The following is a 20,689-nucleotide window of genomic DNA, read 5'->3' on the forward strand; positions in this document are numbered from 1 at the left end:
AACACAACAGGCTGCATTTACAGTCCATTAGGCAGTTAATAAAACTGCTGTGAAAGTTGTAACTGTATTTGCAGTAGTGATGTGTCAGTGTTATGGCAGAGGAGCCAGCCAGATTCCACTGCGGCGGAGGATGGTCAGCTAATGGTGAGAGGGAGGGACAGTATACACCAGGGATGGGGAACCTTCGGCCCTCCAGCTGTTGCAAAACTACAATTCCCATCATGCCTGGACAGCCAAAGCTTTAGCTTTAGCTGTCCAGGCATGATGGGAGTGGTAGTTTTGCAACAGCTGGAGGGCCAAAGGTTCCCCATCCCTGGTATAGAGTGTCCTTTTAGGCAATATGGTGGAATTAAAGGGAATCTTTCACTAGGTTTATGTCGCCTTAATCGAGGGCAGTATAAACTAGTGACAGAAACGCTGAACGGATCAATGTATTACTTACATCATTCTGTTCAGCCGTTCTCCTGATATGTGGGAGAATGGGCTTTATAGTGCAGCACACCCTTCAAATGTTGGATGACAGCTGTCTGCCTATATACAGCATAGATAGACAACTGCCAATCAGTAGCTGGGGGGCTGAGTGTGCTGGTGCTCATGAATATCCAGGATTCCCGAGCACATGCACATAATGTAGAAGACTAGTTTGGCATGCTCGTTGATATTCGAGTCGTTTATATTTAGGAGAATATCTCTGAATCAGCTGCACAGAACAATGTAAATGATACATCATTCTGTTCAGCTTCTCTGTCACTAGTTTATTATACCATGAGATAGGACACCATAAACCTACTTACTGGGTCTCTTTAAAAGTTGGCCTTCTGCAAATTATAGTGTGTAACAAGACCTAGGTGAGATGACCACCCAGAATTGTGGTGGAAAATGGTCTCCAGCAGTGTCATCCATTTTAAACAGTATATACTATATAAGCTTAAAGTGTCCTGGATAATGTTGTAGTTTCTTACTCCAAATTGTAAGTCTGCAAGGTCAACACAAACATAGCGGAGGCTGCACAAGCTCTTCTACCCTTTCAATCAGATGATCGGTAGGGATGTCGGGAGTTGGACCCCTGCCAATCACAAGGATAAGCCATTGGCTGGATAACTCATTTTATATGGTATTTTAAAATGAATTTACTAAACTAGACAACCCTCATATCCTATACCTGCACAATGTGAGGTATTGAGGCCATAATGCGTACGAACCCCATTGGATCCAATGTTGTTGGATGCATTATGGTCTCATTGTGTCTCCATATCCATGGAGACCCGGACTTCTGGATTAACAGAGGTTCTCGCCACTTATCCGGAACCAGCCAATTGTGACAGGTACACGTGAAATATTATTATTTTGTTAGCTATGCTTATGTATATCTTTTAGTAGGTTTTCTTTTCACAATAAGTGTCAGATCCTGCCCCGTGCCACGTAACCAAGAAACCCAAGGTAAATCAGTGGGAAGTGGGACCATCACAGTTGTCTGCACAGAGAGCAAGGATAGTAGCGCTCAACCATGTACTTCTCTCCCTGCTCTTGTCCTACACAGTTGTCCTACTCATGTCTCAATATTTATTTATTTTTTAAGAGCACTTTCATACATCCAGTTTTCACACTGACTATGACAGAACCATACCTCTTCAAGTGGATGGTAATCTTCATAATCATATTTTGGCAGTGATCTACGTTTTCTTCTAGATTTAGAATGATTCTGCTTTTCAATCACATTTTGCAAATTCTTTACGAGAATACTGAAAAAACAAAACAGGAAAAATCTATTTGACCATATACTTTATTAAAACAAACCTATCATATTGCCTTCCATTTTTCAGCCTTCCCAGTAGAATTGTACAGTAAAATGGAGAAAGTGAGGACAGGGATGCAGGATACAGTTACTATATGTCTGGGAGCCTATATGTGAGGGTGAGAAGGAGGAGGAGCAAAAAAAAAAGTAAAAAAAAAAAAAAAAGTTTAAATCACCAGGAGGGTAGGGAAGCCTAAGGTGGGCTCTTCGCTCTATATAGGCCCTATAGAAACTGTATGGTATATTTGACTCTACTAGTATCTATGCCCTTGTCTCCATTCTCCGTCTCTGCATAGGAGAGCTGATAAATCTGTATAGTATCCTCAGACATCTCATACATGAATTCATTTTACAACTTTCTGAGGGTCCATTTACACAGAAAGATTATCTGACAGATAATCTGCCAAAGATTTGAAGCCAAAGCCAGAAATGGATTTGAAAAGAGGAAAAATCTCAGGCTTTCCTTTATGTCCTGATCTCTGTTTATAGTCTGTTTCTGGCTTTGGCTTCAAATCTTTGGCAGATAATCTGTCAGATAATCTTTCTGTGTAAATGGACCCTTAGCCAATATAAACGAGAATATAAAATGATAGCCTCTTTATAGAGCACGGTGGAGTCTATTCCACGTAGTAGAACACAATTTGCACAAACATTTGAAAAGAAATTGATTGATTCCCCCATCTTTCTACCATGCTGCTTTCTAATTCAGGTTTGTTCTTTGTTTAATTACTCATTGAAAAAGCCCGAGCATGTGGGGACACTGGATACAATGAATCAATTTCATTCTTGTTAATCCAATCAGCGTTTCAGGGAGATTGTTCTTCAGCAGAAACACTAAACCTTCCCAGGGGGGTAAACCGCGTGCGTAAATGGTACGAAAATATTTTCGGTTCACATTTGTTTTTATTCATAAATGTATTTTCTCGTTTACAGCTAAAAACAACAACAACAACTAATAATTGATTTCCCTGCAGTAATATATGTGTGCGCGGTGTAGCGGGTATGCTGTATGAAAGGTGGAATATTACTAAGTATATATATATAGTCACTGTTTGCGACATACACTTAGGTTATTTTCCCACAATGTATTATTTTTGGTCATTTTGAAATAAGGCTGGGTTCACACTGCATTTTTGCTGACTGTTTTTTTTAAATCAGATTTATGCAAAAAAAAACAAACAAAAAAAACCCATACATTTGTGTACATCCATTTTGATCTGTTCTTCCATTGACTTCCATTATAAAAAAAAAGGATAAAAAAAAAACTGATCAAAATGCATCCATTTTTTTAGCGTACACAAAAATGTGGTCTTCTGGGAAAAGTGTATATGTTGTGTCCTAATGTACACACTCGGTGAGCCCCTGAGTGTGTGCAGTTGTAGTAAATGAGTGCAGTAAAAATAAAACTCCCCTCCCCTCATTCCCCCTCAAAAATATAACTCACCTCCCCTCATTCCCCCTCAAAACTCTTCCCTGTTCTCTCTTCCGACACAGGCAGCGTGTGTTACAGATGCTGCCGGCATCGGAAGTCATGGCCGCATGTCACTGCTTATTACAAGGGGCCTTGACTTCCAGCAGTGCCAGGATACCTGCAGCAATTGGGGAGTGTGTGAGAGTTGCGTTTGGGGGTAGGTGTATGGGGATTGGATGGAGAGCCCTGAGCCCCGGGTACATTTAATCTACTACTGCGATTGGCGCTTCTTTGCAGGGCCTTTACATAGTATAAAAAATCGTTGCATCATTTGTTAGGCCATTTAAATGAATACTTATCTGCCATGTTTAGACAGAGAGCCGTGGGGCCAATAACAATGATTTTACAAGCTGCACAAAAGATCCAATCAGCTGACAAGCAGGCATTTGCTCATTGGTTGATCGCTATTAAAAAATCTCGCTTGTTTCGGTACTTATCAGCTGCTGTATGTCCTGCAGGAAGTGATGTACTCTTTTCAGTCCGACACAGTCCTCTCTGCTGCCACCTTTGTCCATGACAGGAACTGTCCGGAGCAATAGTAAATCCCCATAGAGAACCTCTCCTGGTCTCCAGACTGGAAAGAATACACCACGCCCTGCAGGACGTACAGCAGCTGATAAGTACTGGAAGACTTGAGGTTTTTTTAATAAAAGTAAATGACAAATCTTTGACACTTGCTGTGACCAGTTGATTTTTTTTTTTGTGAACTACCCCTCTAGCGATAATTGGTCCATCTAAAAGGGTCTTTAGCCATGTTTATATGGAAGCAAAAACAGATGTATGACAGGTACCACGTGTCTTCTTGACCTAATAATTGTCTAACACTGTCAGCGGTTTGGAATGGGAATTATAGCTGACAGATTTACTTTAAAATAACCGGGGACATGCCTTATTGTATTACTATATGTAAGTTATACTGCAGTATCCTAGTATCCTAGCTTTAGTCAGAACAGTTCTTGAATATATGTAAAATGATGGGCATTCTTACCTGTGCTCCACATTGGCTCTTCTCAGATACGTTAGCAGAGCCTCAGAGCTGGTATTGGATATGTGGACGTCAGTGACTGTGTTATTCAGGATGTTTCCAAAACTGCTGGGCTGCCATAGATCCACCTACAGTGCAGGAACCAACCTGTAAGTCATATCCATGTAATGTACACAATGACACAGGCACTTACTGTATAGTACAGCAACTATGGAGAACCAGTATGGTCTACACACCATAGAGAACACGTTCTAATGATGGCATACAGGGATTTAAAAAAGTTTGTGCCCCTTTCATGTAGTTCCCTGTCAGTATCTACTTATCATACTGCACAGCATATAGGCGAACACACATGTTGTAGCATTTTAAACCATGTCCCTTTCCAGTAAAGCCATGCTCCTTTCAAGACACTGACCATTATTAAATGAGAAATGAGTGTATCTGAGCGCGCAGGTTTGTCTAAACTCGAAACACTCTGATTACCGGTGACTGAACTAGTTGGATGCAGCCTTAGGGAGTCCGGGAAAACATGGATAAAGCCTGTGGCCTATAGATGTAGGCCAGGCCAAGCCTTAGAGCCCTATCACACAGAGCGATATCGGCCGAATTGGCCCGTTTCGGCTGATTATTGCTCCATGTAACAGAGGCAATGATCATCAGCTGATCATTTCTTTAGGCCCTGGCCTAAAATCATCGGCCACCAACCGCGCATCACTATTACATGTAGCGATGCGCGGTTGGCGGACAATGATTTTAGATCAGGGCCTAAAGAAATGATCAGTCAATGATCATTGTCTCTAGGGCTGCATCCAACCCAACAGCTGATGATTGTCGAAACAGTAAATACTTAACCTGTCAACATTCCCGGTCTACTCCTGGCTGACAGGCCGTTCAGCCAATCGTTGGCCAGGATCGCTGTGACCAGTGATTGGCTGTCAGCTCAGACAGGCTGTCCTGAAGCCACAGCGTGCGGTGCCAGGATGGATATAGAGCACAGGAGAATAACAGGACCGTGGAAAGGTGAAGTATTTACTGTTTGGGCAAGGGCTGCATGGACATCGCTAATAATGTCCGTGCAGCCCTTGCTAAACATTTATCAGCCTCCGTAATAGGCCCAGTGATCTAGCAGATCGGTGCTTGTTTACATTATTGATTGGGCCTTCATCAGTCTGCGTATTAGGACCCTTAGGGCTGCATCCAACTTCTTCATTCACTGGTAATCAAGTTCAAATTGTTTGGGTTTGGATGAACCTAAGCGTTCTCTAGATTACCTCATCTCTATTAGTTGACTGTACTGTACAACAAAACTTTCACCAGAATTTTTTGGATCAATATGGCAGCAGTGTCACATGTCAGGGAGACACCATATGGCGGCACACAGAAGACGCCAAACTGATTAATTGGGGCTACACGAAACAAAAGGCTTGATTCTTTACAGGGTCTACAATTCAGATATCTCAGGTTTAACAAGCCTCCTATTATGAGAAGCCTGGGCACAGAAAGCCTTGTCAGCAGGCTAGGCATAAACTCTCCAGGATCTTGCGGCAGCAACACTATATCCATGAAAACATTATTAATTATGCAGTGTGCATGCTTATGCTTTATTCTTTCACTGTCTTTGAGGGAATTCGGGTAGATATGCAAAGGAACATTATTAAAGCATAATGATGCTTCTCTGTTGCACCATACTAGCTTAATGTTTACTTGGCCTACATCATCTTTAAGGGCTAGTAGGCTTTTACCAAAAACATTATTTTTTTTTTTAATTCAATAAAAATTAATATTCCTCGTATTTTTCCAAAATCCCTACTTGCTTCCAGTCAATGGAAACATTCATTGTTTACATCCAGCCAGTGGATAAAAATTTGCCTTGGTCATGTGGTGCAAACATGTGGTGCATAGCATGGCTGTCAGAGCTGTGCGTCCAATCACATGACCAGGACAGATTATTGGGCTGTGTTTTCATATGCATGTGTCTGAAACCATGTCCCCCTTGCGTTCTCCAATGGCGCGTAATGTTTTGGAGACATTGATAACCACATGGAGGGTGGATTTGTACACATGCTGTCACTACAATGTGGAGTAATTGCCTTAGCATTACTGGGCTCAAAGAGCAACTCCGTTGCTGGACTTTTATATGGCAAAAGCACGTCGACCGCACTTTTTTTTATCTCCCTCTGCCATCTTGTGTTGATGGCGTCATGTAATTTATTTAAAGGGGGAGGCTGGCCTAACTCCCGTCCCCTAGGTAGGCCAGCCCCCCTCCATAGAGGGCCGTGTGTGACTAGGCAGAAGGTGTGTAAAAGGGGCAGGAGTTTTAAAGAAGGGAAGGATGATGACATGACTGGGACCCGAGGAGCATGCTGGGAGCTGAACCCGGAAGTAAAGAAGAAATTAAGACGCAGATTGAAAGTCTAGGGAGGTCCAGGAACTGCAGGAAACTTACATGGAGATGGACTGAGGAGTGAGTATTAAAAATATGATTGCCAGTTTTGTTTTTTTTCTGTTTAGCGTTGGAATTGTCCTTAGTAATATTGTTTATAACAAGAAAAACAGTTGCAATGAAGCCTGGTAATGCTGATCACATGATAAAGCCCAGACAGTAATTTTGACAATATTGGAGATCACACATAATCCACTAGGCTCTAATTATGTAAACAAAAAAAACAGAACAAAACTATGAATGTCTGGACGCAGCCTTATCCACTGGAATAAAACAATGAAACCTCGTAATAGATGACAGCGGATTCAGAAGGTGTAATGCAAAATATAACTTTTCGTTATCTGAAAAAAATAACATTACAAGCTGAAACTGGAAAACACCTAATATACCAGCAAGTATCAGTGACTAAAAGGTACACTGAAAAGATGACAGGAGTACACATATGCTTGTAGCTGGAAAAAGGGCAGTGAAAAGTTTTCAGACAAGTACACACTAAGGCTACATTCACAAATAGTTTTAGAGCCCATTAATTTCAATTGGGTTGTTCTCACCGTACATATATTTATGGATCCGCAATCTGCAAATATTGTATCTGCAAAAATTGCTGGCAGTATGAACTGTGATCCTGGCACAAATTGTCCCCTAAGAGAGTATGTAATTTTTGCTGACCCATCATTTTTTATGGATGAACAGTCTGTAACATCCGCAAATCCATCAAAAATATGGATGAGTAATCGTTTTAAACCATTACCACTTATTTCCCTTTTCCCTTTTTTTTCCTTATCAGCCAAAAATGCGGATTGTAGATGCAATATGGATGCATCAAGGATGAATATTTTTTTTTTTTAGATTGCCGAAAAAGATTGCGTATGATTACAGACATCATATATGGTCCTAGAAGACTACTGAACTTGTGACTGTCGCTTAAAGTGTCCCTGTTGTTATAACTTTCAAAATATAAATCAATTGTAGATGTGATATAAAGCAAGTTTGCAATTTATATTCATTATTTTATTTTTTATCATGGAGAACACGGCACTTTCTGTTTTCTGATTTTTTTTTTTTTCTCAAAAAACAACAAACAGTCAAAAACAGGAAGTCCTGTGTATCGCAGGCCATCTGAGCGCTCACAGAGAGAAGGAAGTCATGTGATTGATGGAGCCGTGACTCTCTGTACTGGCCGTAATTCCTGTGTTTAGTCTGTTTTTTCAACCAGCACTAAAGTCTAAAAATCTGCCTTCAGGAGACTGGACCTGGATTTCTGGTAAGTACAGATTTGTTTTATAGCATGATAGCATGATAACAACAAAATAAATAATGAATGTAAATTGCATATTTGCTTTATATCACATCTACTGTTGATTTAGATTTTGAAAGTTATAACGACAGTGACACTTTAAGGCTACATTCCCACACAGTATTTTTGCTCAGTATTTTGCAACCAAAACCAGGCCGTTAGTTGCCATCAAATTGTGGCCATCCATTCAATTTCAACAGTGTGGGAACATAGCCTTTATGTATTTTCAATCCACTCCTGATTTTGGTTGCAAAATACTGACCAAAAAAACTGTGTGGGAACATAGCCCTATGTTCACACACAGTTTTTCTTGGCCATCTTATTCTAAAATAATGGCTGTAAAATAATAAAGCTTTGCATCACGTGTTGGTGAAGCGATATGTCAAAATAAATAAAGCTGTGAACCCCCCTCCCACACACACACACACACTCGGCTTGATTGATGGGCCTCTCCCTGCACGTCTATAGAGGGAGATCTGTCAAGCCCAATGGGCAAGGAGCGAATACCACACTCCCAGCTAGGGTTTGATTGAAATCCAGCAGTGTATAAGAATAAATCATAGCGAACTGTTACAATCAAGTATGTTTCTGTCTCTCTACAGTTCAAACCACTGGTGGTATAACACAGCTGACAGGTACCCTTTAAGGGATGAATTGTCTGCCAAAATACTGAATAAAATCGACAGAATAAAGGTTATAAAGGCTGTTTCCTTATGGGATTTGCTATTTTCTGCCCAGCAGCCTATGCATTTACACGTGCTCATACAGTAGGTGCCCTAATTATACATCTTGTGTGTCGTATGTCTATGCCCGCTGCAATTAGTACATGCCGAAAACTGTGAATCCAGTCACTTAGCTGAGGATGACTTATTCAGGGGAGATTAAAGTCATAATAATCTAAGTCTGATAATTACTCATGTTCTGTGATAATCACAATGTCGGCAGTGACCACATACTGAGCGCTTTATCTTCGTTGGCTTTTTACTTTGCAAATCTGACTTCAGTAAAGGTCACGCACCTGTATAAGAACATAAAAATTTAATATCCTTCTCTTTTGTGAACGTCTGACTCTATGTTGGCTTGTTCATCGGAGACTTTAGCTAATTTATGAAATACAGATAAAAGGAGTATACATACTAATACAGCCTCCAGCCAAAAACTTTGCATCTTTTGGAAGTAGACGTCCTTGAAAAATTCTCTTTGCAGATAACTACCATTTTTTGTTTGATTGCCCTTTAGGTTATACATGATAATTGCTTGGTTTTAAATTATATACATGGAGCAGACTTGAAAATGAGAATTGAAAATGCTCCAGAATTTTGGTATAACTTGCGCCATAAAACTGGGGCAAAGATTGTAGCTTCAACTTAGGGATGTGGCTTAAGGGTACGTTCACACTTACCGGATCCGCAGCAGATTTCTTTTAAATAACTGAACACAGCATCAAATCTGCACCATCAAATCTGCTGCGGATCTGCTGCAGATCTGCTGCGGATCCTGTAGGTGTGAACGCACCCTAAGGCTATGTTCACACTGCGTAAACTTACGGTCGTAATTTTTCACGGCCGTGGATTTGCGTTCGCACATACGGTCGTATGTCCGATCGCACTTCCGACCATAAGTGCTAGCCGTGAACATACGGCCGTTGTTTAATGTGGCTTCCTAGCATGATTTCAAGCGGGCTGACACAGGTCGTTTACTTTAAATATAGCGCCCAGCCCGATATATTTTATATCAAAATCAAGTTTACTTTGGCAGATATCAGATGTACGTTCACGTCCGCATTGAAACTCACGGCCGTAGGTGCAGCATTTCCGGCCGCAAATAATGGACTTGTTCATTTTTCACGGGGCTGTATAAAATCCAACCATAAGTTCGTACGTAGTGTGCACTTCCCGGCCGTAGTTCCATTGCATTACATTCATATCAGTGAACCTCAAACTTACGTTCGTATTTTTGCGGTCGTAAATACGACCGTAAGTTTAAGCAGTGTGAACATAGCCTAAGGCTATATTCACACAATGTAATACAGTGGCTATTACTAATTAGCATTCATGATCATTATTAGAGGCCGTTTATATAACAAAACAGCCACCTTCCCCTTATTTGTTGTTGAAGTGGGAACATAGCCCAAGGCTGGGTTCACACTATGTTTCACACTACGTGCAATCCGTTTGCAAAACAAAGGATGAAAGGATGAAAAATGGGTGCATTTGTGTGCATCCGCTTTGATCCATTTTTCCATTATTTAAAAAAATGGATCAAAACGGATCTGTTTTTAACAGACACAATAACATAATCGACCTCATTTTTGGGTCCATTAAAAAAACGGATCCGTTTTGATCCGTTTTTTTTTTTTTTTTTTTTTTTAAATAATGAAACTCAATGGTAGAACGGATCAAAACGGATGCACACAAATGCAGATAAAAACCGATAGGAAGTGTAGTGTAAACCTAGCCTAGGGGTCCTTTTTGACTAGCCGATGCCGGCCCGATCAATATTGTAAATGAGCGCCGATCTGCTAGATTGGTGCTTGTTAAGGGGGCCTATTACATGGCCCTATAATTGTTTAGCAAGGGCTGCATAAACATCGTTAGCGATGTCTGTGCAGCCCTTGCCCAAACAGTTACTACTTTATCTGTTCACATTCCCGGTCTTCTCCTGCTCTCTGTGTGTCCCAGCACCACGCACTGCAGCTTCAAAGTGGCCTGTCGTAGCTGACAAGCCGCTGAGCCAATCACTGGCCGTGGCGGTCCCAGCCAGTGATGCATCACTCTTACACGTAGAGATGTGTGGTTGTCGGCAGATGGTTTTAGATCAGGGCCTAAAGAAACGATCAGCCGATGATTGTTTCATTGGCTGCTCGTTGTCTCTATTACACAGAGTCATAATCGGCCAAATCAGGCTGATTCAGACATTTATCGCTCCGTGTAATAGGGCCAAAGAGTTTTCCTATTGAATTCAAGAAGAAAAGATTATGTTTAGACTCAGTATTTTGGTTCAGTCAACCTAGTTTTGATGTTGATTCTGCATGAACTGTTCTTTATAATCAATCTCCTTTTTTGAGTTATAAACAGAAACAAAGTATAAAGGAAAAGCCTTTTGTATTCTCTTCTTTGGACCCAGTCCAAGCAAGAAAGATAATGCATAACCACACATGGAATACTGTGTACAGTTTTGGGAACCGGTATATAAGAAGGACAGTCCTGGCCCTCCCCGGACTCACCCACTCGCTGCTGCTGCGTGGAATAGCGGCAGCAGCTAGCGGAGACTGAGGAGCTCCTCAGTTTGCTCCTCAGAGTTGGGCCGTGTAATACGGCCTTTAGTTTAGAAAAAAGATGTCTTAGGGGCGATGTGATCATGTACAAATATATGAATGGACAGTACAGAGATCTTTGCAGTGTTTTATTTTTACTCCCAGGTCTGTAACCATGTTAAGGGGTCATTTTCTACAGCTAGAGGCAAGAAGGTTTCACCATCAGCATAGACGTGGATTCTTTACTGTAAGAGCAGTGAGACTGTGGAATTCTCAGCCAGATGATGTTGTCACGGTTAATTCATTAAATAAGTTCAAGGGAGGCATTAATGTTTTTCTTGGAAAATATAATATTACAAGTTATGGGCATTAGATTTCTGGTAATACGTTGATTCAGGGATTATTCTGATTGCACTGGAGTTGGGAAGGAGTTTTCTCCCTGTGATGGGGCAATTGTCATCTGCCTCATAGGTGTTTTTGCCTTCCTCTGGATCAACACAGTGGAGTTTCTCTAGGTTGAACCTGATGGACTCTTGTCTTCTTTTAACCTTATTAACTATGTAACTATGTAATGATAGATATATGTTTATTAGTGCACTGATCTGCCCTCCTATCGAATATTCATCCGGTGTTCTACGGTGATGAAGGATTACACTGCAGATTGCCACTCCAATATTAATTAGGAGGTCAGGCGGATCGGTAGTCCCGCCCCCAGTGCACCAAACTGCCTCATTTACATATCTAATTAACTACAAAGTTCCTGAAGGTTACCTTCATCCTCATCGCCTCATGCACTATAGGGACATATCAGCAGGTTCAAGGCTTCTAACATAGTAGCACACCATCAATCATGTTGTCAACTGGATTACATTGGTAATCTTACTCACTAGACGTCAGATATAGTGGGTAGGGAAGGGAGTCATGCCCTGGATCTCTAGGCAATTGCCACTGTCAGCTTTGTTTAAGGGACTCTATAAGATGCAAATATAATTGAAAACTGACAGAACAGAGAGCGAAGAGATACTTACTTTATGCAGTGCTGCTCACATTACATTCAATGGGGCAAGTTTAGAAGTGCAGTACTTGCTTTGCCCTGCACACTGGCAACTTATGCTACAACACTGATGGGGCACACCACAATTTTTGTTGTCATTGATCATACAAAAATCAGAGAAAAAAAAGTCCTTCTTGTGCCTCTATATATATCACAAAGTAAGACTCCATTGCAGGTCAATATCCATAATACTATCTTGTGCCAAACTACTTAAAGGGCTGAACGAACTCATCCACGTTTTGTTCGGAACCATTTGATATTAAGCGTCCTTGGCAGCTAACCTACACAGGTCAGCAACCTTCTTACATCAATGCTATGTGGTGTAATCCTTCTCTTTGCACAATATAAGGACTAAGAACAGAGAACAGCACATCTAATCGCAAGCCTGGTTAATGTAAGCCCCAGGTCCCCAGGCAATCTATTAAATTACTTGTTTGAGCCTGTTAGATACATTGAAAAACAAGAATAGCGCTGCAGGCTAGCACGGTTTCATCCTCTTTATGAATAAAAATAACAAAATAATCGAATTTTTGAATGTAGGCTTTATTACAAGGGCCACAAAATCTGAATTATGACTTTATGCCAAGAACTGCTGTGTACCATTTTTGTGAAAATTGTAGGGTTAAATGATTGCCTGGTGAAATCCTGTAAAATTTAACCCTATGAATCTCAGCCCGCAAGACTGATAATGTTCTATGCCAATTTTCAGGATAGCTATGCCTCTAATCCCTTCCGTTCGATACATGTCAGAAGTGATCTCAGAAATGGAGGGCAGTCAGTTCTGATGAGTAACTGCTGTCGATAAAAAGTAATGACCATGGTCATTCCCGGTTATTATACTTTTTATGCACGTGTTACCATACCATTGACTCAGTGCTCTGTACATGACCCCATAGACTGACTGCCCGCAGTGCCAGACTAAGAACTATACCACTAGAGCATGCATAAATGCAATGTCTATCTGATTAAGAAGCAATCCTATTTCTAAATTCTGTTCACATAGGGACAGATTTATCAAAATGGTGTAAAGTAGAACTGTCTCAGTTGCCCCTAGCAACCAATCAGATTCCTCCTTTCATTTTCCAAAGAATCTGTGAGGAATGAAAAGTGGAATCTGATTGGTTGCTAGGGGCAACTAAGACAATTTTACTTTACACCAGTTTGATAAATCTCCCCCGTTGTGTTTTTGAGATGTATACGGTAGTTTTATGTCTCCCAAAAAGGCTCCATAATAGTAAATAATAAAACATCCCTTAATTCCTGTACATATTAATTTTATGGGCGTAATTGTTACCTATATAAAATTAAGTGTTGCATCTGGTTTTCAGCTGCTTACGTCATAAAACTCTTCCATATAATTTGGGATTAAAAATTTCATACTGGTTTCACATATGCCAGTTTTTATTTTTTATTGTTTTTTGGAAACTTGTCATTGCAGTTTTTGTGCCAAAACCAGAAGTGGATTCAAAGTAATGGGTAAAATAAAGAAAGTGCTTATATGTCTCCTACCTGCCGCCAGATCCACTCCTGGCTTTGGCTCAAAAACTGCAGTGGCTGAAACTTGTTTTGCTGACTGTTTTCAGCTGGTAAACTGGCATTTCCATTGGCTTACACTAGAGATGAGCAAACTTTGAGCCCTCTCAGGTTTGTCTGAACCCCAGACGCTCGGCATTTGATTACCAGTGGCTGAAGACACTTCAGCCCCCACAGCGATCAGGACACAAGCATGTTTTCATATAACTATTAAAGCGACTGACCAATAGTATCACACCTATATGTGTGTGGGAACAAGACTCCAAAGAGAGCTATTGCATGACACTGTGATGGTACAATTCTACACTTTCCCTGATGAACCCTACTACTATCAAGGAAGGGGTAAATGCGTCGGAAGTGGACCCACTTGACTCAGATGGAAGTCTTACCAACCCATATCAGAACCAGAAGAAGAGCACTGGGATATTGTTTCTGTGTACACCACCACAACAGTAACACCAGGCGCACTCTCTACTTTATTGTACAACCCTGTGCTTGACTACCTGACACCCCTTGGATTAACTACTACCCAGGGTAAGATCCGCATGGTGTAGGGGATGTCTGACCCAAGCGGCACCTAGTCCATAGGCAGGGCATATCAGGCACATCTGTAGAACACCAGCCGTTACCTATATACCCATTCTTCTAACCTGTATATATTTTTCCATCAAATTGATGGATGTATTTTTGCACTTGTATATATTGTTCCCTGAATATAACTTAGTCTCAACAATCGCTAAATATGTCTACCACAGTTGTCATTTCTTTCCTATTTTTCACAGTGGCTGAAGAAGTTTGATGCAGCCCTAGGTAGTCATGGAGGTTCGCTTATCCCTAGTAGCAGTCAATGGATGCACAAATTAGCAAAATAGGGCAGCCAATGAGTGCCACATGTTGGCCGCATGCGACTGATCACATCCGAGGCCTGACCCTAATAGTAGGGACTCCCTTAGTTAGGATTTCAATCAATTAGTCAGAATGGAGCACAGCCACAGATCGTAGTTTCAGTAGACCCTACCTCTATAGTACATGCACAATCTAATTATTTCAAGAACAATATACAACCTCCTTCAAGAATACTTTGGGGGCACTTATTAAGACCCATGTATTGTGTGCTGGTCTTAATTCCCTTTCAGAGTCCTTACTAAAATTTACACCAGCTCTGAGTTAGTATAGAATTCTTCTACAATGAATGCCAATGGGCAAGAAACGAGGTTGAGGCGCTCAATTAGTTGTGCTGTCTAAAGGCACTGCCAACATGCGCCAATCTCTCTGATTGATGCATATTTGTGGCTGTTGGCAGACGAAGATTGGTGCACTTACCTTCTACTGTGCTGGCGCTGCAATTGTATTGTAAGAGTATTATTTATCCATGCACTGACAACCAATGTTCACCATGAGACGATCCTTCTGTCTTCTCCCTGTATTTTCTATTGCTGAACCAGATTACCAGGTGATGACCGTTCTTTCTTCCAGTCTGTAGACTGCTGCAGTACTGTTACCCACATACATAGGTTGTTTCTGACCATTATTTGCTATTGCTATCCTGTGTAATGTAATAACCCCTTAAGGCTGTATTACAAAGCACAATAATCCGAGGGGAAGCATACTATTACACGCACAGGAAGTAAGCGGGATCAGTGGGAGGGGGCACAAGGAGCAGTGTGGGGGGGGGGGCCTTGAACGATCCTTAGATCTTCCGTGCTGCCTGTTGAAGTCAGAGGTGGCTGTTCCTATTACATGGCTGCCCATTGAAATCAGCGACGGCCGTTCCTATTACAAGGCTGCCCATTAAAGTCAGTGGCAGCTGCTCCTATTACAAGAGCGGTTGGTAATTGGCCAAGAGAGGCTGATAATTGTTTAGTGTTATAGGGCCTTCATTTACTTTTGCCCCAAGCATATGCTGGGACTTATAGCTCTCCACATAAAAGAGTGGCCAGACATGCTACCAATGCGTAAGTCACTGGGTCAGCTACTAATTTCTAACAGAGAATACGAGAATCTACTAGTCTGCTTTCTGTAAGCTAGTTACTGACTCTGGAGATACAATATGACAATGTTGGGGGGGGGGGGGGGGGGGGGTTGAGGTGACAGGCTTACCTGCAGCTGACTGCACATATTCTTTACTTCATTTACTTCTTTCTCGTTCCGAGGAATCATTCGAATAACTTTATCTCTGTCATGAATTAAACAAACACGGCATGAGAGATAAAACGTGACCAGAAAATATCAATGCCAACATCTCAGCACATTTCTATGACATATTCTAGCATATTGGCTCTCTCTTCTGGAAACAGAGGTGCTGAAAGTGCTTCAAGCTAAGGAAAAGTAGACTCTGAAGGTGAATGGCACACAGTGTGTGTGTGTGGGGGGGGGGGCTGTTAGAGATCCTAGAGGAAAGACGTGTGCTTATAAATAAGCTTACACCTGGAAAGCAAAAGAGATGAGCTTGCCAACATACTTTATAGCATCTTCCATAGTTATATCTGGGGAATAGATCTCCAGACTTGATGAACACAGATATGGAGGGCACCCGATCCCTTCTCCCTTTTGGGTGGGTGGACATTGACCACAGGGGATGGGATGCTGATGCAGGGATCCAGGCAACACTAGCAGAAGCCAATAGGTTATCATGCCCCAATATGGTATATTCTTTGACATTTCCCCCCCTGCTATACAGTGGTGCTTGGTACTCCCTTCCCTTAAGGCCCAATTGTAGCCCCCCTCATGGGAGGTGTTTGTTATTTAAAGGGGTATTCCAATTTCAACAAATGTAGGTATACTTGTAGGGCTCATACCTACATTTATTTAGCAAACTTGCCTCCTTCCGCTCTTTTCCTTCCTTTGTTAACAGCTTGTTGTCTAGATTATTGACCACCACTCTGCTTTAAAAGCAGTGGCTGTGTTGACCCAATCATTTAAATCGGTTAATCCATGCTGTATATACAGCCATGTGGGACGTAAAATGGCTGGCCTGTTTTTTTTTTTCCCGTTTTTTTTTTGCAGCACAGATCCCGGCCCCAACAGGGACCCGTAACACCTACAGGTGTGCGAATCAAGCCATAGAAATGAATGGGTCCTCTTTCTGTGTGCAAGTACAAACAGAATAAACAGATGTGTGAAATGGGTCTAAGAGGATGTTCACCATTCTTTATCTTGTAACAAATCACAGATACAACAAACAGACAAATAAAGCTGAGCATTCTGTCTCCACAAGACATACAGCATCTCCATGAAATGAAAGGCAATCATTTTAATCAATAGCATGCCTTGTCAGGTGAAGGAGAGGACAACATACTGGAATCACTCACTGCTGAAGAAAGAATTATGGAAACATTACCAAAAAATATCAATGATTACTTTGTTGCTGCTCTTCGTTCTTTACTATGTGTGAATTCTATAGGAATGGTCCTCATTAATAATAAATTATATTCTACACCAAGCTGGGTCCAAGTTTCTTATAGACCGTCTGACAGATCAGCTCTCCACGATAAAGACTGTTTTTTTAATTTTCACTATTCATTTTCAGTTGGATTGCTATGAGAACTATTTGCGGGCCATGTCATTGACCTAGAATATATTTTCTTAAAGGAAGCTTTACCATTATTTGCTCTGTAATAAGAGCTAGTATAATTCTTAACATCAATGGAATGAAAAAAATGTAGGGTTTTTCTGTGCCGTCTCCTTTTTCTGTGCCATCTGGTACTTTTTCTCAAGGCACATAGTTTTTTTAGTTTTCTATCCTGATACCTTGATGCCTTTCTTTGTTTACATAGATGTTTTCCTTTTAGACCCTTCCCATTTTGTTATACTTACACCAGATTTTAGACAGCAATGAATTGGAACAACCAACATCTTTAGCCACACTCAATTTTGATTTTCCCTCTAGTTTTTATAACTCTTTCTATTGTTTCAATCAACAAGCTTTTTTAAGGTTTTTTTTTCTCTTTCACTTAACTAAGTTCTGTAGGTATTCTGTTGGTAAGGGCCCTATTACACCTAAAGATATTTTACAGATGAGAACATTGACCTAAAATTTCCTACACACTGCACTGTGCTATTACACAAACAGAAAATTAGCAGGGAGCAGTGGAACGGGCCACTTGAACAATCGTAAGATCATTCGGGCAGCCCATTAAAGTGTCCCATTAAATATGCAGCAGATTTTTCAACTTCCATGATCAGCTTACATTGTGCATGTCGGCTAATCTTTGCCTTTGAACATGCACTATTAGAAAAACTACAAGACAATTTTATATATATATTTTTTTTAAATCAACATTGAACAATTACATTTTTTCCCCCCACTAAATATACTGTAAAAGCATATGTCAGTAATTAAAAGTATGTACTTCTATTTGTTTGAGGTATGTTTCATGAAGAGAGGATATTTTATTTTGTGGTATACTGATTATTTAACAGTGTATGTCTTAAAAAAAAAAGTTTTAATACATCGCTTGACCTTATCAAAAGTGTTGTTTGGTGGGGGTTACACTGCCATGACCACCACCAGGAGAACAAGCTGGAAGTAGCATGTAGCACTTTTACATTGTGTCCAAGCAACCTTATAGACTTATGGAGGCAGTAAGTGAAAGATACAAAAACCCAGTTTACCCTGGGAGCTAGTGGGAGCCTAACCAATCAAAATTTTTGACATGTCTCTGTGACGTATCATTTTTTATTTATTTTTTCTTTTTTATGATAGTGGCTATTTAAGTTTTGCCATAAAATATTTTCTAATAGTATATCTAGCTGCACAATTTCTGCCACTGCAGGATCAGGGGATGACATCTCCGGACGGAGGACCTTATATGTAGGCATATAGTTCTGGCAATTCTCACAAATATACCTATAGCACAACGTGGATAGATGTCCTGTGTCAGCCACTGCCAACATAGGACCTTCTATCTGCAATCGCTATACATACAGGTTCAGTGAGTACCCAGCCACAGCGGTCCTTGCCAATTATCATCCTTTTTATGTTTTTGTGTTGTGTCATATAAATACTGCACTACACATTGAATCTTCACTTGCATATTTGTATATGTTCACCTATCCAGCCCCTGATGATTTCACCATACTGGTGATTGAAACGCGTAGGGCTAGGTGTTGGGATTTACATATGAGACTCGAGCATCACGGACATCCAGGCGACAGGGCCAGACCTATTGGCATTTTGTTTGTGACGTTCTTGTCCTTATAATGTGGAGATCGATCTAATATAGCCTCACCGGTACCTACATCCCAATCTGGGCGTATAGCCTGAGTGGTACCATTGGGCTTTAGGACACCGTATTCGCCATATATTCATGATATGACTGCACACAATACCCACTGGACAGACAGAGACTTATGGTGACAATACTACCACGAGGTTTGCCTAGTCTCGGTAGTCAGAGTTTCCTATAATGATAATGATGGGATGTTATTTGTGACAGTGTCTGTTTATGGAGATTTTTTGTTTTTTGTATATATTTTTGAATTTTTTGTCTTGGATAACTATTTTATCGAGTGAAATAAAAGTTGTATTTTAAGCTTATCCTTCTTCGATTTACACTGCACAATTTCTGCCAAGAATTCTCTCTCTCGCCATATATACAGTACATATATATATTTGACCACATTTCTCTTCTAAGCACCTTTTCCATATTTTCTCTTTTCCTTGTGATTCTGTACTTGGCACCTGCTGACTTGTGCATTCCGTGCCTCCTCACTCCTGCCAGGGCACATGGTGTCACCACAGGAGGTGAGCTTAGCACTGAAATGTAAAACAAGACTCTTACTCATTGCCACTTTCCATTGCCTAATAGTAAGGGGATTCAGCAAATATCCAGTTTAATATAGTTACTTTTCAGATATGTCTTGTTTAATAGCTTTATATCTTAATTTTAAAAAACATCAAAACTGCTAAGGGGCTTGTGAACAGTCTCATGCTTAACGCTTTTCTGAATCACAGATGGTTATTGCAACAAATATTGGCTCAGGAAGAATCTACCGGTTGGACCTCTCTGCACGGCAAGGAGGATTATAGTATGTAAATCAGCTTATAAGCGGAACTATGTACCTGCACTGTGTCACCTCTCCTATGGGATCTCATCATATTCACTATGACAGCAGCAAACTGCATAATAAAGTCACATTAGCACATAGACAATTCCTGGAAATGAATTCTTAATACATACTTGTGTAACGTTTCCTGGCAAGGGGCATGAGGATACTGAGTGCTGTATGTTCCATTACTATGTATTACCAAAGACAAATATATCAGTAATTATATGGGAAGTAGATTTATGTGCAATGTCAAGCAATCTCATTTCCATATAGTTCTGTTACAGAGCTCAAAACTGACTGGTTCCCTTTATGTAACCATAGAGATACTATTATATGTCAGCTTTTATTATTTCAATAGCAATGGTCTTCATTTACATGATCCAGTGTAAAGCAATGACAGCTATGACTTAATAGTGTGCCACCTGGTGTCCGAAGTGTACAGCAACATGCACATCCATCTGCGGTGCTGAATGCTGAATGCTGGCGGACACACATGCACAGTCACTGTCTACATCAGCGTTTCCCAACCAGGGTGCCGTGAGAACCCACCAGGGGTGCCGCGGGATCCCGGTGGGAAATGTGCACTGTCTCTTTAAGCATCTCGAGAAGCTGCGGCCACGCAGCTTCTCGGGATGCACAGATCGCTTTGATGTTCCGCCTGCACAGTGAGCGGGCGGAACATTAAATCGAGCAGAATGCAGGAGCAGGACCTGTCAGCGTCCTCCTCCTACATTCACTCCCATAGGCTGCCGGCGCTTCATACCAGCAGCCTATGGGACGCTGAGACTTGACCTCTCCGGCAGG

At 41.0% G+C, this 20,689-nt stretch overlaps 1 protein-coding gene across 3 annotated transcripts in view; it reads right to left on the reverse strand.

Moving 5' to 3' along the window:
* Positions 1-20,689, reverse strand: part of CPA6 (carboxypeptidase A6) — a 99,634-nt gene that overhangs the window by 16,057 nt on the left and 62,888 nt on the right. For 2 of the 3 annotated variants that reach the window (XM_069959970.1, XM_069959971.1), the window contains exons 2-4: positions 15,935-16,010; positions 4,255-4,379; positions 1,628-1,742 (exon numbers count right to left, since the gene is read on the reverse strand). In XM_069959970.1, coding sequence (XP_069816071.1) covers positions 1,628-1,742; positions 4,255-4,379; positions 15,935-16,010 — 316 coding nt within the window. The remainder of the gene's footprint in view (positions 1-1,627; positions 1,743-4,254; positions 4,380-15,934; positions 16,011-20,689) is intronic. The other variant, XM_069959972.1, reaches the window with a different exon arrangement.

The sequence above is a fragment of the Dendropsophus ebraccatus genome, chromosome 2 (assembly GCF_027789765.1).
Source record: "Dendropsophus ebraccatus isolate aDenEbr1 chromosome 2, aDenEbr1.pat, whole genome shotgun sequence".
NCBI classification, from domain to species: domain Eukaryota; kingdom Metazoa; phylum Chordata; class Amphibia; order Anura; family Hylidae; genus Dendropsophus; species Dendropsophus ebraccatus.